This window comes from Salmo trutta, chromosome 35 (assembly GCF_901001165.1).
Source record: "Salmo trutta chromosome 35, fSalTru1.1, whole genome shotgun sequence".
In the NCBI taxonomy this organism is placed as follows: Eukaryota; Metazoa; Chordata; class Actinopteri; order Salmoniformes; family Salmonidae; genus Salmo; species Salmo trutta.
Genome location: NC_042991.1, coordinates 11,448,995 through 11,474,223, shown reverse-complemented (window position 1 = coordinate 11,474,223; position 25,229 = coordinate 11,448,995). Strand labels below are relative to the sequence as shown.

Genomic DNA, 25,229 nt, shown 5'->3' with positions numbered 1-25,229 from the left:
AGTGACCGTTTTCTTCACTAATATGAGTGTAATGTTGTTGTTTTGTATTCTTTGTCTTGTGTTTTAACCATTAGATGTTTTACTTGTTTTTACTTTCGAGCACCAAGTGCTTTAATGAATACTTTTTAAGCGCTGTCCTCTGGGAATACAATGTGGTAATGTTTTTACCCAATTCAATTCAATTCAATTGAATGTAATTATTACATGGTCTCTTTCAAGGAGTTGAGTTCAGGTCAACTTTAATCATTGCAACTGGAAGACAATACACCACATAAACATTATTGAAGGTTTCAGAAAAATTGAAAAGAAAAAACAACATTTATACTTTTTTTTTGCCACGGTATTGGACAACGTGATATTTACATGAATGAAATCGATGAAATTGTTTGAAATCGTTCTTTGGCAATGTGATTGCACAACAAGGAAATAATCAAACATTCATTGGAAAACCAACCAAGCTGGGTGCACTCTGCATTACATCGATTCTTCTCATAGAGCAACATAATCGTTTGCGTTTGACATCTCTATTCTATGGCTTTCTGACCCTTCTCAAATAGTCATTAACGTGGCAGTATTGTAACGTCTTGTCAGAGTAAACAAACACAAAAAAAATAAAAATAACTTTAATAGAAAACAAAATGGCGGACTGGCTGGCAGGCTGGCCTTGGGTGTCTCCCAAATTGCACCATATTCTCTTTATAATGCACTACCTTTAAAAGAAAAGTGCACTATATAGGGAATGTGTTGCCATTTGGGATGCACACTTTGATTATGGTTTAGTTTGGCAGGTTTTAGTTCAAATAAAATAAGCACATTTGTTTCTCATTCGAGGGCTTTTCAGGCAGTGATAGAGTTTCTTATTTTTCTTCCCTATGCATTAAATTACTCAGTCCTATTTCCCAGTATCGTTCTATTTGTCAAGCAGACCCTTATATGTTCATAACTTCACCTTCCTTCCCTGTATGTCACTGGAAGTGTCCGAAATGGCATCCTATTCCCTATATAGTGCACAACTTTTGAACAGAGCCCTATTAGCTCTGGTCAAAAGTAGTGCCATTTGGGACACAGTCACCATGTGAGTCACTGGAGGAGATGGTGGTTACTTAAGCAACACATTCTCCTTGACTTGCCACGGCAGACTCTACTATTAGTCACCAGTTCACTGACTTCCTACTGCAAATAACACAGAGGGCTTGACCTGTAACACAATAACACTTTTCTAGTGTCAAGAGAGGAAGTGGAGATGGCAGTGAGGTATACAGGGAGTGAGTCTATTTCGTGTCAACATTGATAGAAGAAACACATTGAATTGAATAGAATAGTCAGTGTTCCGTATCAAAGTTGATAGAATACTATGACAATGGAACTCTGCTGTCATTTGCTTGTCTAACTCCCAGTCTAGCTGTCAGTCACTCTCAGTCTTTCCCATAAACCCAAACCAAAGTCTGTCTCTCTCTGACTCTGCTTCTCCCTACTGTCTGCACATAACCTCTTTCTAACCCCTAATTACCTCTGCTGTTTGTACAGAAACGTGTTCATCATGTACAGTAACTCCACTCTATGTACATAAATCCTCAGTCAGTTCATGGTATGGTAACTTTCAACAAAAGGTTTGGCTGTACCAGTTGGGGCCAGTTAAATGGTGGAACATTCTGACGAATTCTAAATTCCATGTCAAACAGGTACATATACTCCGTCCATTTACAGGGAAGTGTCTGCCAGGGAGGAGAAAACTAGGACCCAATGGTAACACATTTACAGAACAAAACGAGAGAAAACACTTTCAGAAATAAAGAAATATGTTCTGTTCAATATGAAAACATGTCAGTTAAAGACATCGGAATACAATTAAGTCTGGAGGGCAGGCACAATGTTAAAGGGTGTATGGTTGTTGGACACACACACTCACACACTATTGATATATTCTGAATAACACTAGAACACTGACACATTTATTGTTTAAGAGGCAGAAGAAGACTGAAGGCCATACTAGAGGCTTTTCAGTTGATCCATCTAGCCTTAGAGCTAACAGACTGGGTTCAAATACTATTTGAAACCTTTCAAATCATTTTACAGTTTGCTTTAGCCTGGCTGGGGTGCCAGGTGGGCGGGGTTTGCACTTTTGGGACTTTACTATTGGTTGCATTGCAACAGGCAAGCTCAATTAAGCACATATTAAATTATTTGAAATAATTTCAAATAGTTTTTGAACCCAGGTCTGTTATACTTAAAGCCCAGAGTAGCAGGGCCTCATAATTGCAGAGTGATTTCCCCATAAAATGTCTCCCTGAAGAAGATATATCATTAAAAGCCCGCTCATCTGAAGAAATACAATATCAATAAAAAAAAAAAAAATCAAAATAAAATTAAATAAAATTGAGTGTATAAGAATTGGCGGCAAAACCTTTGTTTTCTCTTCTAGGATCTAAGTTTATATGAAAATAAGTCATGCTTCATGCTAAATACATTGTTTATCTTACATGATCTTTGAATAAAAAAAGATTTACTTTTGCATCTTATTTACAAGCACCCATGCAATATAACTGAGAAAGTCCTGCAGGTCAAATTGCTTCAATTAAGAAAGGAAAAATAAAATATTTTCTAACCTTTTTACAGAGTTGTCCAGACTGGACAAATTGCTTATACTTTTATGAGGGTAGAGGAAGAAGGGGAAGCAATACAAACAGAATTGCAAGAAACAACAATGAATCCACAGTTTATGTATATAGTTTTCTGAGTCTGTAAAAATGATAGGCAGGTGTCGTAGCATGGGTTATATTTAAACCGGCGTTCACGTTTGTGGAAGAGGAATACTGGAAGAGTTTCAGGGACGTCTAGGCTACTATATGTCTGAAATGGCACCCTATTCCCAATATAGTGCCCTCCTTTTGTCCAGAGCCCATGAACCCATAGTACACTACTTTTGGCCAGATCCATGAGGTTTTGGTCAAAAGTCGTGTACTAAAAAGGGAATAGGAGGACATTTCAAATGCAGCTGAGAATCAAGAACAAGATAGATGAGATACAGTATATTGCCTCTGACCCAGCACTAAGTCATCACCATGGCACCAAAAATGGAACAGTATATTAACAGTATAGTTCTAACTATGTTTAAATACTAAGGAGTGATCTTAAAGGAGTCATGCCCATTCTCAATGATGCTTTTACTATTGGTGATAGAAATCACCGTAATAAATAGAAATAAGTGCATGACTCTTTAAGAATGGATTTTACAATTATTGAGACATTTACGGTGTTCTCATATCTCTTCTCCTCAGATCTTCTGATGCTGCTATGCCATTTATGTTTGTCTTTGTAAGCTGTCAGATTGGCTACATTGAAGCAACCTGGTCGCTCGTCTTTGGCACAGTCTTACATTTTGTGCTCATGGGCGTTGGATGACGTGTGTGTGAGCAGCAACTTTTAACAGTTTTCAATCTGTTAGTATCATTGGCTCAACTTCCTGGCTTACATTACTGGAAGATTGCTACAAATTCACAGATACACTTCTGACAAGTTACAGATGACACAAAACGCTCAGCTATTCTCCTCAATGATTCTATTTTTAGCGTGTATTTCCCTAATTAGTGACAAAAATGTGTTTTTCTATGGCTTGCATCCCCTTTACACAACATAAAAACATCAACAGAGACACGTGAGAATCAATTACCCATCAGAGTTAGTGTTGAAACATATAGGAAACGTATAGTAAAAACAGATTTTTGATATTGCCATAAATAAGTAGGATTCTCCTAATGCCCCCGGAGGAGAGATAGAGGTTAAAGGTTAAAGAGAGAGAGATGGAGTAGTGTCTCTTGAGACTAATGCTTAATAACGTTATCTCTTGGCCTGTTGGTGGTTGGTTGGTCGGTGTGTAGACCTGGTGTGGTAGTCTTACTGTAGGTCTCTCTGCGCTCAGGCCTGGCCAAATACCCTTTTCACACTACTGATGCCAAACCGAGCTGTACTGGGCTGGCCTGGTTACGCATCCACCATAATTGCTGCTGGAACCATGCTGGAAAGCAAAATCTGAAAAGAATATATCCGAGCCAGCACAGTATAGGCTACAGTTAGGGTCGGCCCTATAGTGGGAATCAGGCATTAGAGACAAAATACACCGTGACAACCGACTGTTAAAAGCAGCGGGTGGCCATCCTATCGCCTCTGACCAGAATATTCGTTTTCTGTTCATTCCCGACAATTCTAGATGTTGAATCTACACTGTTCGTCGACACCCAGCAAGTGTTGGCTAACACACCCTGCAACACTCTGCGGCCACCCGCTGCTTTTCGACGTTGGTCTTTCCAGCGTGTCTTAGCTATTAGTTTCTAGGTCTTGGCGGTCGGTGTGTTGACCAGATGTGTAGGCCTTAGTTAGTTCCTTAGGGCCTCTTTCTGCTCCTTCTCCTTCTGAGCAGCCTTGGCGGCGCGGTTAGTGATGTTGTTGAGACACGCCCTGACGCCCGCCAGGTGAAGCAACGACCCCGCCGCCTCCTTCATCTCCTCATCATCGCTCTCCGACGGTGGCTTCTCCACCGCTGCCGCTGCTGAACGGCGCTTTTTCAGCGGCAGCGTGTCGCCCAGAGCCCGCAGGCGGTTTTTCGTCCAGGGCAGGCCCCGTCGCCGGGCATGCTGGGAGAGGAAGGAAACAGAGGCAGAGTCCAGTGGGACTTCTTGAGGTTCCGATTTGACCTCTCGGTGGACGCCGACCTCCACCGCGATGATGTCATCGTCGTCGTCTAACGTGGAGGGCCCCTGGGAAGAGCAGGGCATGCTGGGGGATTTGGCGGTGCTGTAGTTGTGGTCCTCCTGGAGGTCGTCGCTGGGAGGGGGGGAGGGAGAGTCACAGGGGTGGCCGATGTTGCCTTGGGTCAGGTAGTCCCCCAGAGCTGACCTGGAGAGACACACAGGAGATCAGAAGGCTATAGTTACTCTTAATGTGAACAGACTACATTTAGGGCGCGTCTCAAATGGCACCCTGTTCCCTACAGTCACTGTTGACATACATCACACTTGTCTACTGTTTCTACAGACTGTAGTGCATGTCTAGCCCTGTGCGCCAGGCTTTTGGCTGCACCATAGTATCATCAGACAGACGGCTACCGCATTTGTAAACTCATACCTTTGATAAGTAGTCACATTTGGGTTGACATTTTTCAAACACATATTTGTCTAGTTACTGTGTCGTCACAATAGTACATTTGATATACCATAAAAGCGGATCAGAGCACCACGCCATCCTATAAATCCAAAATAGTCCCACTGTCCGCCCACGCCACACCCTCCCTCGGATCAAACGTTGTTTTCTTTTAGCAGGACAGTCTGTTGGCATATTACTATCTCATGGGAAGGACATACCCTCTTTTATATGATCAAATATTCAGTGCATACCTTATGTGAGCTGCTGCCTTGCCTGTGGGGATGTTTAATTCATGACATGGCGTGTGTGTGGTGTGTGTGTGTGTGTGTGTGTGTGTGTGTGTGTGTGTGTGTGTGTGTGTCCCTTCATACTCTCATGCTACCATGATGGATGAGCAGGTCCAGGCCTGTTCCTAAATCTTCTCTGAATCACGAGGCTCTTCACAGGGATAAACCATTGTGAAGGCTGTATACACACACCTGGTTGGGCTATGACTCCCAAATGGCACCCTATTCCCTCCCTACATAGTGCCCTACTTTTGACCAGGGCCCCATAGGGTAGTAGTGCACTATGTAGAGAATAGGGTGCCATTTAGGATCCATCCTGCGTCTGAACTCAATAGGAGCATGAGGTACTGTATTACACCTTTGTGTGAAGGTTCCAGTTTTGAGTACAATAAACAAATTAACATGCGATTATGTAAATGGTGGAAAAATACAGTTTGGTGTCGAGGTGTGTGTATTATCCAGGTAAAATTCTACGTCATAACCAGCCAAATGATCATTGACAGTTTCACTGACCTTATCGCAGTGGTCCTGCTTCCCACGGAGCATATGGGCAGGGGTCGGATGACAGGAAACAGACCCTGGCTCCTGATGCGGGCCCCATTTTGGATCACGCCTTGAGGAACTACAGAGAGAGGAGCAGACATCAGGACTTCCATAGAGATACATACTAACAAATCCACGGCAAATATATATATATATATATATATACACAGAACACATGTACAACAAAAAGCAGTTTTATTGTTAAGATCTCAAGGAGACGTCAGGGAAATAAAATAATAAATAATGTCTGCATCATAAGGCATTGTAGTGACCTTAAAGGAGAAGTTTTATTTTTTACAACCAATCTCTACTTTTGATGGAAATGGTTCCAGACACCTTTATTGTGATTTCACTCGTTTCTGAGAAACTTACCCCAAACAGCAAATCCCTTCCTCATCCTCATTGTGTAGTATGGGGGCACTGCAAAAACATGAGCAAAGGCTCCAAAAACACCCAAATATGTCCTTTTAGAAATAGCAAAGCTCTCAGTATAGTGATGCGTTTCTTTTTAAATGTTGTACACTTGAAATTGTGTCATTCGGAACGTTATCCACAATGTTACGTACCGTTTTGCGCAACTCGAGCCATTTCCCCTACCCAGCTGTTCTGTTATATGTGTAGCCCGCTGCTACAGGTAACTACCAAAACACCAACATAGTGTCTTAACTGGGCGTTGGGCCACCACGACCCAGAACAGATTCAATGCACCTTGGCATAGATTCTACAAGTGTCTGGAACTTCCTGTTTGGAAGCAGCCATGCTTTCAATACACTTTGTATCCCTCATATACTCAAGTGTTTCTTTTTGTATGGCGGTTACCTGCAGAATGGACGACGAGGTATCGCTTGAGTCGCATCGAAATGAAATATAAATATAATGAAGTTCGGAATGACACAATTTTATGTGTTCAAACATGCATCACTAACAGACCTGCATCACTGTGCTGAGAGCTGTGTTGTTTCTAAAAGGATGTATTTGGGTGTTTTTGGAGCCTTTGTTCTTGTTTATTCAGGAAGTTTGCCGTTTGGGGTAAGTTTCTCAAAAATGTGAAATCACAAAAAAAAAGGTGCCTGGACCCTTCTACAACATGCCATTTATATAAAAAATAGAGATTTGGTTGTAAAAAACAAAACGTATTTAATCCAACACCTAGACCTTGTCAAGAGGGCGGGGGATGGGGGATATTGTGTGTGTGTGTTTCTATGTACAGTATACCGCGACCACGTGGGAAGCATGGCTAGTACACTGTGTTCTGTTCTGCCTAACTTACACAGCACTGGCTTTCTTTAGTGAGAGGATCGATGGAGGGAGAGAGGAAGAGAGAGAGCGAAAGGGAGAGAGAGAGGGGAGCGGGAGAGAGGAAAATAGGAAGAGAAAGAGAAAACAGAGAGAGAGACAGAGATAGGTATTTAAATAAAGAGGGGTGGAGAGAAAGATACAGAGGGAACGATAGAGGGAAAGAGGAAGTGTGTGAGCCAGGGCTCCAGTCATTCGAGGCTGGCTGCTCAGCTCGGCTCACGACAGACGCCCCAGTTCAGCTCAGTAAAACAGCTGTCATCCACATCTCTCTCTGGATCTCTGGGGTCAGTGTGCTTTTCAGAAATGATGACTACCATTTGCTTTTGTCTGCGACAGACTTATTTTTTTTTTTTAAAGCATGTGAACTCACACATTTGGCCCTATCATCACAGTAGCTGTCGTCTGCCATTTTATGAATAAGTAGGCCTATGTGCAATATGCATACATTATGTACAGTAAAAGAGTGTCTCTGTTGTACTGTACCTATAGGGTTTTGTCTATTAGCCCCTAACTGTTAGCCCGTATCCATTATCCATGTAAATCCTATTGACTCTGGTTGTGGGGCTGACCCTGATATCTTTAGGGCTGCTCCTGTTAACCTTATAAGTAAGTCCCTGCCTGCCTGCACACTATCTCCATTGTAATCCTGATCACTCGCTGTGTGCGTGTGTGTGCGCGTGTGTGTGCGTGTGTGCGTGTGTGTGTGCGTGCGCGCATGCGTGCGTATGTGTGAGTGAAAGTGTGCACACGACTATCTTTGTGTGTGTCAATGTGTGTGCTACTGCTTGGTCTTTCTGGGTCAACATCCCCCTCTGCTTTCTCCCTCCCCCTTTTGGGTCTCTCTCTCGCTCCGGCGGCAGGGAGGGCTTTCCGTTGCCGTGGAGACGGCTCCCATTCCACATGCCACAGAGCGGTAGATCATGCTTCAGCGGAGGAGGCAGGAAATACCTCTCTGTGTTCAACACAGCCTCAGAGGCAGAGCACACAGCTAAGAGATGACCCCGTTTACCCCATAGACACACTGCACACTCTACCCTGGCCTGGCCCTGCTATGCCTAATCTAACCCTGGCCTGGCCCTAGCCCAGCTCTGCCTAATCTAACCCTGGCCTGGCCCTAGCCCAGCTCTGCCTAATCTAACCCTGGCCCTGCCTGGATCCACAGGCAACTCTCTGTTCGATTTGTCCACTGACTCTCTCTCTGCTTCCCTATCTTTCCTATCCATTTATACAAAATGTTTCCCTCTTTCTGTAGGTCTTTTCATTTGCTTGCTTACTTGCTTTCTGTCCCCCTTTCCTCCATTCCATTAGCATGGGTTGTCTCTCTCTCTCTCTCGCTCTCTCGTTCCCTCTCTCTCGCTCCCTCTCTCTCTCCTTTCCCTTTCTTTCCCTGTCCCTGTCTCACTCTCTTGCTTGCCCATTCTCTCTCTCTCCCCCGCTTAGTCTCCCATGCAGCCATGCTATGTATAGCGGTGACTCATGTCTTCCAACTTCGGAGGCATGCCGTCTCTGCAGGTATAAAGCCTGAGACATATGCTGCTGAGAAGCTGGGAGAAAACACTGCTCACGTTGTCTTTACACCCTGGCGGTACAGAGAGAGAGAGGGAGAGAATATATACAGTGAGCTCTTAAAGTATCGGGACAGTGTCCATTATGTTGTTGTTAAAGTGCAGAATGTCAGCTTTTTGAGTGTATCATCCATATCGGGTGAACCGTTTAGATATTGCAGCACTTTTTGTACATACTGTAGTCCCCCCATTTTAGGGGACCAAACGTATTGGTACATATTCACTTAGATGTGTATTGAAGTAGTCAAAAGTTGAGTATTTGGCCCCATATTCCTAGCACGCTATGACAACATCAAGCTTGTAACCGGAGGGTTCAGACGCAGTGTCCAGAGCTCAGGGTTAAAGGTCATTCCCAGCAGACCTTGAGAAAGCAACCGTTTCAGGGCTAGCATGGGGAAACCAGGGCTAGCATGGGGAAACCAGGGATAGCATGGGGAAACCAGGGATAGCATGGGGAAACCAGGGATAGCATGGGGAAACCAGGGATAGCATGGGGAAACCAGGGCTAGCATGGGGAAACCAGGGATAGCATGGGGAAACCAGGGATAGCATGGGGAAACCAGGGCTAGCATGGGGAAACCAGGGCTAGCATGGGGAAACCAGGGCTAGCATGGGGAAACCAGGGCTAGCATGGGGAAACCAGGGATAGCATGGGGAAACCAGGGCTAGCATGGGGAAACCAGGGCTAGCATGGGGAAACCAGGGATAGCATGGGGAAACCAGGGCTAGCATGGGGAAACCAGGGCTAGCATCATGGAAATCAGGGCTAGCGTTGTGGAAACCAGGGCTAGCATGGGGAAACAAGGGCTAGCATCGTGGAAACCAGGGCTAGCATGTGGAAGATACAGTTTCCGCTGGGTTTCAACTCAGCAGAGCTTAGAGTAGACCAAGGCTGTGGGCTGTGGGACTGGGATAGTGAGCTAGTAGAGTAATGTACGTTCTTACACTTTCCATGCCGATAAATCTTCTTGAAATTAATTGAATTAATAGTGGCTATCTGTCCACTCACCTACTGTATACTACCTCTCTCTTTCTTTCTCCATCCCACCTCCCTCTTTCTCCCTCCATTCCTCTCTCTCTCCCTCCCTGTTTCTCCATCCCTCTCTCTCCATTCCCTTCGCTCTCTCCCCCTCTCCCTCCCTCCCTCCCTTCCTCTATCTCTCCATTCCTCTCTCCCTCCCTCTCTCCCTCACTCTCTCTGTCCACTATCTACCCACCTATCCCACCTTTTTGACAATGGAGTAATGATCAATGTTCTCCCTCTCCCCTTTTCTCTCCCTCTCCCCTCTCTACCCCTCCCTCTCTCCTTCTCTCCCTCCCACCGGACCCATCAGTCACAGGCAGGTCTGTAGGGAGGCCGGGCCCCTCAGATGCTTTCCACGCCGGCTCCTTGACCATTACTCCATTATCAGAGCCAAGGAGTGGCGATGGAGAGGATGGAGGACACGGCCCAGACGCCTAATGTATCCATTTCCCCCATTTAGAGCACCGCTGGCCCACCGCACTCCCAGAGTGCACTCTGATTGGGATTGAATGTCCATTTAAACTGCCAGCCAGCCCACCAGGGAGAAAAGAGATGGGGAGAGGAAGAGGGAGAGCGAGAGCGAGGGAGACAGGGATGGAGGATGTCAGAGGAGAGAGGGAGAGAAAGTGAGGGGAGAGAGTGAAAGTGATGAGAGAGGAAAAGTGACGAGAGAGAGAGGGAGGGTGAGAGAGGGTTATGGAAAGCTAGTGGAGGTGGAAAAAAAATCACATGATGCCTTCCCGAGCTTCAGATCAGAGCAGAGTTTTTTTTAACTTTCAAACACGCCCTGTCAAACAGAAGCATCCTCTGAAATGTTACCAAGTGTCAGGATGCAGCACTTGGTATTCTCAAGGTGCCTTCTAAAAAATAATTCAGAACTCAGGAGTTGGCATCCGAGCAGAGAGAGAGAGGGAGAAAGAGAGTGAGAGATTAAGACAGACACACAAACAAGACACAGCGATGCAGAAAGGTAGCCTACCTTGTAAGATAACTCCTCCGTTCTTTCTTAAGAAGGGACTCCCTGGCCATAGTGGAGGACTGAAGAGAGAGAAAGGAGAGAGAGGGAGAGGGGGAAGGGATAGAGAGAGTGAGAGAGAGAGAGAGAGATTATAAAATCCATGTACACAAACATCAAGTGTGCAGTTAAAATTGGCAAAAGAAAACATATTTCTTTCCACAGGGCCGTGGGGTGAGACAGGGACGCAGCTTAAGCCCCACCCTCTTCAACATATATATATATATATATATATATATATATATATATATATATATATATATATATATATATATATATATATATAAACAAATTGGCGAGGGCACTAAAACAGTCTGCAGCACCCGGTCTCACCCTACTAGAATCTGAAGTCAAATGTCTACTGTTTGCTGATGATCTGGTGCTTCTGTCCCCAACCAAGGAGGGCCTACAGCAGCACCTAGATCTTCTGCACAGATTCTGTCAGACCTGGGTCCTGGCAGTAAATCTGAGTAAGACAAAAATAATGGTGTTCCAAAAAAGGTCCAGGTGCCAGGACCACAAATACAAATTCCATCTAGACACTGGTGCCCTAGAGCACACAAAAAACTCGGCCTAAACATCAGCGCCACAGGTAACTTCCACAAAGCTGTGAATGAGCTGAGAGACAAGGCAAGAAGGGCCTTTTATACCATCAAAAGGAACATAAAATTCGACATATCAGTTAAAAATACTTGAATCAGTTATAGAACCCATTGCCCTTTATAGTTGTGAGGTCTGGGGTCCGCTCACCTACCAAGAATTCACAAAATGGGACAAACACCAAATTGAGACTGCGTGCAGAATTCTGCAAAAATATCCTCTGTGTACAACGTAAAAGACCAAATAATGCATGCAGAACAGAATAAGACCGATCCCTGCTGATTATCAAAATCCAGAAAAGAGCCGTTAAATTCCACAACCACCTAAAAGGAAGCAATTCCCAAACCTTCCATAACAAAGCCATCACCTACAGAGAGATGAACCTGGAGAAGAGTCCCCTAAGCAAGCTGGTCCTGGGGCTCTGTTCACAAACACAAACAGACCCCACAGAGCCCCAGGACAGCAACACAATTAGACCCAACCAAATCATGAGAAATCAAAAAGATAATTACTTGACATATTGAAAAAAAATACAAATAAACAGAGCAACCTAGAATGCTATTTGGCCCTAAACAGAGAGTAAACAGTGGCAGAATACCTGACCACTGTGACTGACCCAAACTTAAGGAAAGCCTTGACTATATACAGACTCAGTGAGCATAGCCTTGCTATTGAGAAAGGCCGCCGTAGGCAGACCTGGCTCTCAAGAGAAGGCAGGCTATGTGCACACTGCACACAAAATGAGGTGGAAACTGAGCTGCACTTCCTATCCTCCTGCGAAGTGCATGACCATATTAGAGACACATATTTCCCTCAGATTAAACAGATACATAAAGAATTCGAAAACAAACCCTATTTTGATAAACACCCATATCAATTGGGTGAAATACCACAGTGTGCCATCACAGCAGCAAAATGTGTGACCTGTTGCAACAAGAAAAGGACAACCAGTAAAGAACAAACACCATCGTAAATACAACCTATATTTATGTTTATTTATTTTCCCTTTTGTACTTTAACTACTTGCACATAATATGACATTTGTCATGTCCTTATTCTTTTGGAACTTTTGTGAGTGTAATGTTTACTGCTAATTTTTATTGTTCATTTCACTCTTTTGTTTATTATCTAGTTCACTTGCTTTGGCAATGTAAACATATGTTTCCCAGACAGACAGACAGACAGACAGACAGACAGACAGACAGACAGACAGACAGACAGACAGACAGACAGACAGACAGACAGACAGACAGACAGACAGACAGACAGACAGACAGACAGACAGACAGACAGACAGACAGACAGACAGAGAGAGAGAAAGATGGTCAATCATTTGATCATGTAAGTTTCTGCTCCAGGCTGCGCCAGACCGACAGAAAAATGTGCGTCCCATGTGGCGCCCTATTACCAGGGCCCTGGTCAAAAGTAGTGCCCTAGAGAGGGGATAGGGTGCCATTTTAGACGCAGCCAAACTGAAATGAAAGCAGGAATTTGAGCTCATAAGCCTGTGATCCTGATGACAGTGATTATATTCCTGGGAGCCCCAGCATTGCCATTATTCTATCCCCTGTGATTACCACAGAGAATTACCGCCCCACTGATGTGGTCCACAGGGGTGATTCCTCATGACTTCCCCCCCAACACACACACACACACACACACACACACACACACACACACACACACACACACACACACACACACACAGTCGCACAAAGCGCATTCACGACAAACGGCAGCACATAACACTTACAAAAACACACGCAGGCGTGCAGATACACGTGCACACACACACACACACGCGAGCACACTCTCCTGCCGTCATTACTCTGCTAACGGAGTATCTAGTAGCTAATGGTCATGTTCATCTTCACACACACACACACACACACACACACACGCGCACGGAAGGCGAGGAGGAGTATTTTGTACACACACAAGTCTAAGACTTCAATTCTGTTCTTTCTGTGTACCGTATTATCCAGGGTCCTTACAGGACTAAGTCTCTCAAGTCTGTAGAGGAGCCGTAAGGTTTGCAGACAGTGTTCAGTGGTATTCAGATCCAGATTAGTGAGCGGGGTCTGGTGAGCTCTCACAGACTTGACTTTGTAAATCACGGAAGGTTTCAGCTGGGACTGTCCAAGACTCACTGGTGCTGTGGGCAGCTACTTTACAGGCTTAGACTGGCTGAACAAACCCTTTTAGGACCATTAAGAGACACAGTGAGACTGAAAAACTCCTCCAGGACTACAGAGAGACAAAGTAGATTAGAGACTGAACAAACTAAACCCCTTCAGGAGCAAAGAGACACTATTTTCTATTAGCCCCAGAGAGACACTATACTCCACTTTACTGAGGGCGATGAGCTGTTCTCATTACACCACTCACTGAGAGAGTAAAGTCACGGTGTAATATTAGCTCTTCTATTGTTCCTGAGCCCATCTGAAAGACAGGAAGAAAGAGCGGATTTGGAGGTCTAGAACCTCTCCTCCCGTTCTCTCTCTCTCTCTCTTCTCTCTCCTCTGATGTTTTAACCAGAGATGGACTAAAGCAGGTAACAAAAACAACACAAACAAAAAAATACAGCCCTGAGCCACCTGCTGTTGCCATGGAGAGTTAAGCGTTGCCACGGCGATAACATATTTTTTTGCGCTAACTGCCTGTCTCTTTTGTTCTTTCTCCCCAATTCTCTCTCTCTCTCTGTCTCTATCTGTCTCCCCCTCTCTCCCTCTATTTTACACTCTCTCTCTGTGTCTCCCCCTCTCTCCCTCTATTTTACACTCTCTCTCTCTATTTTACACTCTCTCTCGCTCTGTCTCCCCCTCTCTCCCTCTATTTTACACACTCTCTCTCTCTCTCTCTCTCTCTCTCTGTCTCCCCCTCTCTCCCTCTATTTTACACTCTCCCTCTCTTCTTCACACTCCCTCTTTCTTCCTCTTCTCCTCTCTCCCTCTCTTCTCCTCTCTCCCTCTTTCTCCCTCTCTGCTCCTCTATCCCTCTCTCTCTCCCTCTTTCTCCCTCTCTGCTCCTCTATCCCTCTCTCTCTCCCTCTTTCTCCCTCTCTGCTCCTCTATCCCTCTCTCTCTCCCTCTTTCTCCCTCTCTGCTCCTCTATCCCTCTCTCTCTCTCCCTCTTTCTCCCTCTCTTCTCCTCTATCCCTCTCTCTCTCCCTCTTTCTCCCTCTCTTCTCCTCTATCCCTCTCTCTCTTTCTAATTTTTTTCTTCTTCCGCCAGGCAACAAATAGATTTGTGGTGTGGCTGCACCTGACTCAGCGCATGTGTTGCCATGGAGGCGTTCCCGTCGCCTAGGCAACCGTGCATTAATCGTCTCGCGAGGGGCTAACTCGTGGCAGACGGTCGTTCAGCCCTCCTCCCGCTCTCTCCCTCTCCAGTCCCTCGAGACTCCCTCTTCCCCCCCTCTCTTCCCTCCTCCCCCATCCAGATGCCGATAGGGTGTGAAGGAATGCGCCAGGGAGCTGACCTGATACCCAGCATGCTCTACTCTGTCTCTCTTCCTCCTCCTTCCCATCCTCCCTCTCATGGAACCTCTAAATGTTCTGCATGCCACGCACAATCATTCAGGAGCAGAGTAAGTCATTAGTGGAAGGTGGAACTCTCTGAGACACAACAATGGAGGTAGACAAAGAAAACACATGTGAATCTGTCTCCCTCCCTCCCTCCCATTGTATACACCACTGAGATAATCCTGGACCCACAAAGCCCTCTGCACGCTCTCTGTACCATAATCACTGACCTGACTTTGATACCATCACAATGCCCCTCACTGAAGGACACAGACAAACATGTCTCCTCTCCAATAGCCCTGTCCGTTTCCACACATGGGTTCTTCTGTGTGCGCGTGCGCGCGCATGTGGGCTACTGAGTCAAAGTGCCGCTAGGGACCCCGGGCGTGAAGTCTCTGTCAATAGAAAATGTATTCCCCTTATTCCTCTTTCTCATGCTGTATAACGTAATGGAGAAACTGACATCTTTCCCCTTTTCTACCAGCATCCGGAAACTGGCCTCCAATTTGTTCCACCTCCCCATCCCTCATTGTTAGAAATGACACTTTTACGTTTTACACTGAGCCAATTATTCGGTCTTACACAGTCCAGTGGTTCTGCGAGCCAACCTGCCCACCGACTGGCTGACCGATGGAGGGCCAGAGAGAAGAAAGAGAGAAAAAACTGCAAAAGCTTTATAGTGGTTTTCTCTGACATAGCTACCCGCTGGGATGACCAGAGAGGAGAGAAAACGGGAGGAATGAGAGGTGGGAGAATGGAGAGAAGAGAGGAGGAAAGGAAGGTAAGGAAGAGGGACAGAGTTGTAAAAGGGGGGACAGGGAATTATAGAAGCAGATAAGAAGAGGGGGATGTGAGGAGGTAGGGAGGGAAGGAACGAGGGAAACTGGGGGGGGGGAAATGTCAATGACAAATTGGGGTGGCAAGGGGTCAAAAAGAGAGGGAGAGAATAAGGGACACAAGGGAAGAGTGTGTGTGTGTGTGTGTGTGGGGGGGGAGAAAGCGAGAGGTGTGTAGCTACCTGTGATACGCCTGAGGAGAGGTGGGGGGAGAGGTGGAGGGGGTAACCAGTCCTGGGGAGTAGGGGTGGTACGGCGTTTTCTTCAAGGCCTGGATCAGGTTGTTTCGGTACTCTGGATCTATGGACCACAACGAGCCTTTACCTATACTCTGAGAGAGGGAAGGAGAGGGAAGGAGAGAGAGAGGGAGAGAGAGAGAGAGAGAGGCAGAGAGGAAAGAGGATGGTTAGTATTATTTAACTAACAACATGAAAACAGGAACATTGACCATTTGAGCCATGGCTACATGACAGCTGTCTCTCTCCACTGTCCCTGGAAAACCAGCCTACATCACAGACACACCAGACCACAAACAAACACGGAGACACAGAGCAGAACAAACAGGTCCAACGCACAAGCTCAGTCAAAATCCAGCACCACAACCCTCTCCATATGTCCTGTCTTTCTGTTGTTGTCAGCGACTTAATGCCCCTAGTTCTATTCGCAAAGTCTCTGTCGCTCTCTCCCTCTCCTTAATTTCTCCCCCTCTCTCTCTCCCCCCTCTGCCTCCCTCCCTCCCTCCCTCCACCCCTACCTCTCTCTCTCTCTCTCCCTCCCTCCCTCCCTCTGCCTCTCTCTCTCTCCCTCCCTCTGCCTCTCTCTCTCTCTCCCACCCTCTGCCTCTCTCCCTCCCTCCCTCCCTCTGCCTCTCTCTCTCCCTCCCTCCCTCTGCCTCTCTCTCCCTCCCTCCCTCCCTCCCTCCCTCTGCCTCTCTCTCTCTTTCCCTCTCTCTCTCCCCTCTTCTCCTTCACTTTGGTACAGAGTTGTGCTGCAGACCAGATCCCAACCAGATGAAGCACGTTGAAACAGAACATGACTGAATCCATTAGGAAAACTTTGGAAATACAGTACCTCTCGAACATCACCCCAGGACTCATACATATCACACACATTTACATTCTATCAGAAGATATGTCTTAAAGGCATATTAGTCTTAATATATTCTCTGCCGTGATAGTGTGTGTGTGTGTGTGTGTGTGTGTGTGTGTGTGTGTGTGTGTGTGTGTGTGTGTGTGTGTGTGTGTGTGTGTGTGTGTGTGTGTGTGTGTGTGTGTGTGTGTGTGTGTGTGTGTGTGTGTGTGAGACATTGCAGTGATATTTCCATTTTCCAAACTGAAACATCACCACAGAGCACTTGGTTAAGACAGAAGGAGAGTTTTCCATTCCAGAGGGGCTGTGCTGTTCTATTTTAGAACTTCCCCCGCCTAATGAAGACGTCTACTTCCCATCAGTGCTGTTGGAGAGACATACACACACACCCGCCATGCAACTTCATACTTCACTACTCTGATCATGCCTGCCAAATAAACTGTAAAAGACAATGGAGTGACGAGAGTGCGAAGAGTGTGTGTGTGTGTGTGCGCGCGCGTGTGTGTGTGTGTTCAAAAGTTCAAAGTGACTTAGTCATCCATGCGTACCTTTTCCATATGGGTAGTCCTGGGAATTGAACCTGTTGTCAACGCCATCCTCTACCAACTGAGCTAATATAATCAATCCCATCACTGTGGCTTTTTCTGTTTTTACATGATACAGGGACTCACAGGAGGTAGGTACAGAGGCTTTCTTAATACAGGTGAGGTTCATTTCTGCTATAGCTACAATTGACACTGCCGCTGTCACCGTATTTTAAAATATGTCATGTAAGAAGGCTGTGTATCTATATATATGACAAGTAAATAAGTAATTATGTGTTGGCTTGTGTCGGTCCATTGGTTGAAGGACAGAGTAGAGAGACTTTATTACAAGCGCTAGGCTGTAATATTTAGGCCTCATATGTTTACAGGCATGTGTGTGTACCCAGTCCAGCCACTTCCCCTGTGGTGTCTGATATTACCCAGCATGCCTAGCTCCCTGGTGTGGGTCTAGTACAGCTAGAGATGCCTTCCCTGGAGAGTATGATAGTACACGCAATCATGCACACACGAATACACACACACACACACACACACACACACACACACACACACACACACACACACACACACACACACACACACCATGGCATCACTCACATCTCACCCCCGCAGAGGTGACCCTGCCGGCCCAAATTTCCCCCTCGCACTCTCCCGCCAGTCGCGTGTGTGTGTGTATATGTGTGTGTGTGTTTGTGTGTGAGCACGCCGCCTGGCAGCCTGTTAAATCGATGCTCCCCACAGTAGAGCTGTCTGCTGAGCCGCTGACATCACCACCCCCAACCACCAATCAGCAGACAGCTCCACAGCCCCCGGGTCGATGGGCCAATCAGAGAGCAGACCTCGCCTAGGCAACAGGCAACAGCAGTGGGTGGAGAGGAGGTGCTGAACTATGTCAGTGTTGGCAGATTAGGATCAAAGTTACCACTAGACATTTGATCTGGGATCAGTTTCTTGTTTTTAAAAACTCATGGCTATGGTTAGTATTTGGGGAGGGTAAACTGATCCCACAGCACATCCTGCCATGGGTCCCAGAGTAACGTCTAACCTGAGAGGTGTAGTGGTGGTGGAGTGTTGTTGGCAAAGAAAGTGACCCCAAGTCTTGTTAATGGGAGTTATTTATTTTTTGAAGCTAATGAGGTCCAACCTACAGTATGCAGTAACTCCCCCCAAAAAATGTGTTTGGCAGCTGCACCCTTGTCTCTCCTCTCCCTCTCCTCCCTTCACCCCCTCCAACTCCTCTCCCAATGCATTGGTGCCATTCTCTAAACCCCACTGGAGGTTTCTTCAATGGAGCTGGTTTATCCTCATTCACCCAGACAACACCAGATCAGCATCTCAAATGGCACTCTATTCCCTATACCCTTCATAGTGCGCTAGACCTATGGGCCCTGGTGAAAAGTAGTGCACTATATAGGGAATAGGATGCAATTTGGGATGCAACACCAGGCCTGTTTCTCCTGCAGGTGTGTGTCAGCCACTGTAGCAGGGGATTAGGGCTTTAGACCCAGGACAAGTGAGTCTGGAGTGACTGGTTACTGGTGTCAGCTACGCTACATAGTCAAAAGTATGTGGACACCTGCTCGTCAAACATCTCATTCCAAAATCATGGGCATTAATATGGAGTTGGTCCCCCTTTGCTGCTATAACAGCCTCCACTCTTCTGGGAAGGTTTTCCACTAGATGTTGTAACATTGCTGTGGGGACTTGCTTCCATTCAGCCACAAGAGCATTAGTGAGGTCGGGCACTGATGTTGGGCGATTAGGCCTGGCTCGCAGTCGGTATTCCAATTCATCCCAAAGGTTGTTCAACGGGGTTGAGGTCAGGGCTCTGTGCAGGCCAGTCAAGTTCTTCCACACCGATCTCAACAAACCATTTCTTGTATAGACCTCGCTTTGTGCACGGGGGCATTGTCATGCTGAAACAGGAAAGGGCCTTCCCCAAACTTTTGCCACAAAGTTGGTGGCACAGAATCGTCTAGAATGTTATTGTATGCTGTAGCATTAAGACTTCCCGTCACTGGAACTAAGGGGCCTAGCCCGAACCATGAAAAACAGCCCCAGACCATTATTCCTCCTCCACCAAACTTTACAGTTAGCACTATGCATTGGGGCAGGTAGTGTTCTCCTGGCATCCGCCAAACCCAGATTCGTCCATCAGACTGCCAGATAGTGAAGCGTTATTCATCACTTCAGAGAACGCATTTCCACTGCTCCAGAGTCCAATGGCGGAAAGCTTTACACCACTCCAGCCAACGCTTGGAATTTTGCATGCTGATCTTAAGCTTGTGTGCCGGTGCTTGGCCATGGAAACCCATTTCATGAAGCTCCCGATGAACAATTCTTGTGCTGACGTTGCTTCCAGAGGCAGTTTGGAACTCGGTATTGAGTGTTGCAACCGAGGACAGGCAATTTGTACGTGCTTCAGCACTCGGCGATTCCGTTCTGTGAGCTTGTGTGGCCTACAACTTCACGGCTGAGCCGTTGTTGCTCCTAAACGTTTCCACTTCACAATAACAGCACTTACAGTGGCCCGGGGAAGCTCTAGCAGGGCATACATTTGACGAACTGACTTGTTGGAAAGGTGGCATCCAATGACAGTGCCACGTTGAAAGTCACCGAGCTCTTCAGTAAGGCCATTCTACTGCCAATGTTTTGCTATGGAGATTGCATGGCCATGTGCTCGATTTTATACACCTGTCAGCAATGAAATAACTGGCTGAAATAACCAAATCCACTAATTTGAAGGGCTGTCCACATCCTTTTGACCATGTAGTGTATGTTCTTAGCATGGCTACATGTTACTCCAGAGGCACTGAGGTATGGAAATAACCCTGGAGTTAACAGGGAATGGCTAGAATTTAGGTGACACATTTATTCAGGATTTATTCAGGATTTATTCAGGATTCTCCACATGGTTCACAGTGGAGAAGATGGCCAAGTGCAGAAAGAAGTGGAGATTCTTTGGTGATGCCCTTCGTGCAAGCCATCGCAATGGGGATGAGCGAGAGATATATCTGGATATATAGCTGTGTTTACCAGCAGAGACTAGTCCCACTGGTTTACATTGAGTGTTTATCTCTCTCTGACGTCGCTCAACTAAAACAACAGTGCCTAAGCTATTTCAATTTGGGTTGGCTGGTCACCACTGTTTTTCTTTCCCTCTTTTGGTGTCTTGGAAAGAGCCATGTTCCTAGAATAACCAGCTGCATGTGTTCTGTGCCTTCACTACGACCCAACCCAACCTGCTTCCACGCCACTGCCCATCTGTGTTTAGAAAGTGTTCTGGGAAGGCTGCCGGAAACCCTGAAGTCACATGGCTCCAGGAGGTAGAAGTTGCCCTTAACAACAGAGCTAGGATCAGAAAAATAGAAACCCAATGCTTTAACCCTTAGGGAAAGAAACCCAATGCTTTAACCCTTAGGGAAAGAAACCCAAAAATATCTGAGCTGGTTACACAGATATCACCGATGACTTGACATGGACCGACACCACCACCACTCTTGTCAAAATGGTGCAACACCGTCTCTACTTCCTATGGCGGCTTAGGAAACACGGCACGGCACCTCTCCAAATACTACTTCTGCACCATCGAGAGTATCCTGACTAGTCGCATCACGGCCTGATACGGCAATTGCGCCGTCCACAAGCACAAGGCCCTCCAGCGGGTGTGGAAGAAGGCTCAGTACATCACTGGGATCGTGCTCCCACCCATCTAGGATATCTACTAGAAACGGTGCCAGAGGAAGGCCAACGGCATCGTCAAGGACCCCACACACTCCAGCCACGAGCTGTTTACTCCCTCACCGTTGAGCAGATGGTATCGGAGCAGGACGTCTGATCCCAAGAGACTCAGAGACATTTTCGATCTACAAGCCATCAGACTGCTGAACACTTGAACTGGACTGACCATCTGCACTGACTCTCTGCACACAAACACACACACACACATCACAACTGCTGCTACCAGACTCTTATTTACTATTGCTAATACTGCACAATTTAAACACTTGCCTGGAGTGCCTGGATACAGCCCTTAGCCATGGTATATTGGTCATATACCACAAACCCCCGAGGTGCCTTATTGCTATTATAAACTGGTTACCAATGTAATTAGAGCAGTAACAACAAATGTTTTGTCATACCCATGGTTTACGGTCTGATATATCATGGCTGTCAGCCAAATCAGCATTCAGGGCTTAAACTTAAACCTTGAAACATATGTCTTAACAGACACTATTAACAGAGAGCACAAATATGTGAAAAGACAGAAATACACTGATCGTAAGGAGTATACACAGAGTGGTGTAGGCTAGAGAGCTGCATTCCCGAGGGCCTCCCACGGGACCTGTGGCCAGTCTGAGAGCATTTTTCATGCTGCGGTCAGGAGCGGGCGGTCAGACAGACAACTTTGGAATTAAAATATTTTTTAGTCCCGCAGATTATTTCGAACGGTCGTCTTTCTGTCATGTATGTGTTCTTGTGTTAAAGCACCTGTTTGTTAGCAATATTCACAAACTCTAATAGCCTAATTCTTGCCGATTTACGTTCAGTGGCCTACCTTGAGGCGTGCAAGATCAATTACGCCTATATGTGTGGTCTGAAAATTGCTGGGACCTGGGCTGCAAAGCGAGCTCGGTCACATACACCTAAAATAACATTGCGTGACTGCAGTCGGATTCGGGACCATTTCTTGCGGGAGTGGGTTGGAGTCAGACAAGAAGTCAGCAGGAGGGGGCGCGGTATGAAAAGCAGCAGGAGCGGAATGAAGAAAATCGGTCCCACAGCAGACCTCTAGTCCAGGCCAACTAAGTCTGTCAACGTCACACACACACACAGAGAGAGACAGAGAGACAAAGAGACAGAGACAGAGAGACAGAGAGACAGAGAGACAGAGAGACAGAGAGACAGAGAGAGAGAGAATGAAAGACAGACAGACTGAATGGAAGATAGAGAGAAAGAGAGGAGTTGGATGCTCCCCACATCTGTTTCCTCTGTTACTTAAACTGTAGTCTGTAGTCTGGGACCCACTAGGAAAAGAAGGCAGAGAGCAGAGAGAGAAGGGGGAGGAGATATGAAATGGTCCTGCTGTTACTGACCCTAATACTGTAGACCTCTTCAACCAACCACATACGAGAGATCCGAGTGTTGCCATGGTTCAAAGATGCATCATAGTATAATGGCAGACAAGGTTATATCAGAGAACTCTTTGTTCCAAATACATCAGAGTCATTGAAAATAACAGGATCTGTTTTTCTTCACCTGCTGTGCCCAGCCCTACACTCTTAGAAAAAAAGGATCTACATTGTGTGCACAATTATTAGGCAAGTTGTATGTTTGAGGATTCACTTTATTATTGAACAACTACAGCGCTCTCGGTCAATCCAAAATGTTAATAAACCTCAAACCTGAATATTTAAGAGAGTAAAAGTGAGGTTTTGGCTTTCTTTGGAGAATATCTATGTGTGCACAATTATTGGGCAACTATTAGTGTGCAGAATTATTATGCAACTAAATAAAAAACGAAAAAGTTCCCCATCTCACTTGTTTATTTTCATCTGTTAAAGTGAGAATAATAAACAAACAACTCAAAATGTATAAATAAACATTTCTGACATTTCAAAAACAAATCTGTGACCAATATAGCCACCCTTCTTTTCAATAACAGTCATAAGCCTTCCATCCATGGAGTCTGTCAGTTTCTTGATCTGTTGACCATCAACGTTTTGTGCAGCAGCAACCACAGCCTCCCAGACACTGGTCAGAGAGGTGTACTGTTTTCCTTCACCGTAAAGCGTCTGTTTAACAAGGGACCACAAGTTCTCAATAGGGTTTAGGTCAGGTGAGGAAGGGGGCCATGTCATTATTCTTTAATCTTTAAGGCCTTTACTGGCTAGCCAAGCAGTGGAGTACTTCGATGCATGCGATGGAGCATTGTCCTGCATAAAAATCATGGTCTTCTTGAAAGATGCAGACTTTTTCCTGTACCGCTGCTTGAAGAAAGTGTCTTCTAAAAACTGTCAGTAGGTTTGGGAGTTGAGTTTGAGTCCATCTTCAACCCGAAAAGGTCCAACTAGCTCATCTTTAATAATACCACCCCATACCAGTACCCCACCTCCACCTTGCTGGCGTCTGAGTCGAAGTGGAGCTCCGTGTCCGTTACTGATCCAGCCACGGGCCCATCCATCTGGTCCGTCAAGAGTCACTCTTATCTCATCAGTCCATAAAACCTTTGAAAAATCTGTCTTCAGATATTTCTTGGCCCAGTCTTGACGTTTCAACTTATGTGTCTTGTTCAGTGGTGGTCGGGTTTCAGCCTTCCTTACCTTGGCCATGTCTCTGAGCACTGAACACCTTGTACTTCTGGGCACTCCAGGTAGGTTGCAGTTCTGGAATATGACAGCACTGGAGGATAATGGCTTCCTGGTAGCTTCACGTTTGATTCTTCTCAACTCTTTGGCAGTTAATTTGCATATTTTTTTCTCAACGCGGTTCTTGCGACCCTGTTGACTATTTGCAACAAAACCTTTGATGGTTCTGTGATCACGCCCCAATATCTTAGCAATTTCAAGAGTGCTGCATTCCTCTGAAATACTTATTACAATTTTTAACTTTTCAGTCAGTTAAATCTCTTTTTTGGCCCATTTTGCCTGAGGAAAAGAAGCTACCTAATAATTATACACACCTTGATATAGGGTGTTGATCTCCTTAGGCCACACCCTCCCTCATTACACAAATACACATCACCTGATATGCTTAAATCCAATAAGCATTCCAGTTTATACAGCTTGGAGTTGGGAAATATGCACAATAATGATGATATGGTCAAAATAGTGACTTGCCTAATAATTGTGAACACAGTGTAGAACCTAAAGGGGTTCTACAGCTGTCCCCATACACTCTAAAAAGAAAAGGTTCCTGGAGTATCCTTCAGGGGTTCTTCAAATTGAAACGTTCTTTAAACGTTCTTTAAGTTCTTTAAAGAACCCCTTTTAATGGATCCACAAAGAAACTTTTGAAGAACCTTTTGGGGTTCATTTTGAATAATATGCATAACAATAACAACAACACTATATTTTAGTTCTCAGTGTTTATTATGATTTTAGTGGCAAAGCAGAATAAAACAATCTAAATATGAGGTAAACTCCCTGCAAAGGCCCAAGTCCAATGGCGTGTTGATGTTAATGTGTTGATGTTCTCCGTATCCACAGACAGAAGGATTTTGCAGAGCCTGGTGATCAAACAGGATTCCTGTTATATTCATCAGCGGTGTAGGGAGGGTGAAGTCTGTGAATCCCAAATAATAGTAATTATACAGATGATTAACAAAACATGCACACTACAGTATTCATACCTTGTTTTTTGTGGTAAATGGGAATTGAAAAACCTGTTTTGATAATGGTTTTCATACACATACCTTGTCCATAATGTAGAGGCCTATGGGATATTCATTGAAGAGGTAAGAGAGAAATATGGTAAATGTGATCTGCATAATAACATACCAGCACCTATTGACATACCTTTGTATGCCTCGTCTTCATACCTGCAGACACAGACACAAAGGTGAGCAGTTTAGTCATCTGCACTCAATACAGCTAGCCTTCAACATATTCTTATAGCCTACATATTCTTACCTCTTCGTTGATTGGTATCCATTGAATTGTGTCCATTTTCTGTTTTAGAAAGATTTGCACAAATATAAAAAGATAGATGGTATCATCGTAAAACAATATCAATTTAGATCATACAAGGGACACACCTTAACT

The 25,229-nt window shown here is 45.5% G+C and overlaps 1 protein-coding gene and 1 long non-coding RNA gene across 3 annotated transcripts in view; both read right to left on the bottom strand.

Annotated features, from left to right (window-relative positions):
- Positions 1-222: 222 nt before the first annotated feature.
- Positions 223-25,229, bottom strand: part of ches1 (checkpoint suppressor 1) — a 48,155-nt gene continuing 23,148 nt past the window's right edge. Inside the window, exons 3-6 of the mRNA XM_029733317.1 lie at positions 16,015-16,163; positions 10,837-10,895; positions 5,940-6,048; positions 223-4,893 (exon numbers count right to left, since the gene is read on the bottom strand). Of these exons, the coding sequence (XP_029589177.1) occupies positions 4,374-4,893; positions 5,940-6,048; positions 10,837-10,895; positions 16,015-16,163 (837 nt within the window). The 3' untranslated portion in view covers positions 223-4,373. The remainder of the gene's footprint in view (positions 4,894-5,939; positions 6,049-10,836; positions 10,896-16,014; positions 16,164-25,229) is intronic.
- Positions 24,539-24,998, bottom strand: LOC115174616 (uncharacterized). 2 transcript variants are annotated; one of them, XR_003871808.1, is made up of 3 exons: positions 24,984-24,998; positions 24,881-24,900; positions 24,539-24,750 (listed from the first exon to the last, which is right to left on the bottom strand). It is a non-coding gene; the product is annotated as an uncharacterized LOC115174616 (long non-coding RNA). The 2 variants fall into 2 exon arrangements; XR_003871807.1 differs by lacking the exon at positions 24,984-24,998 and having other exon boundaries at positions 24,881-24,969.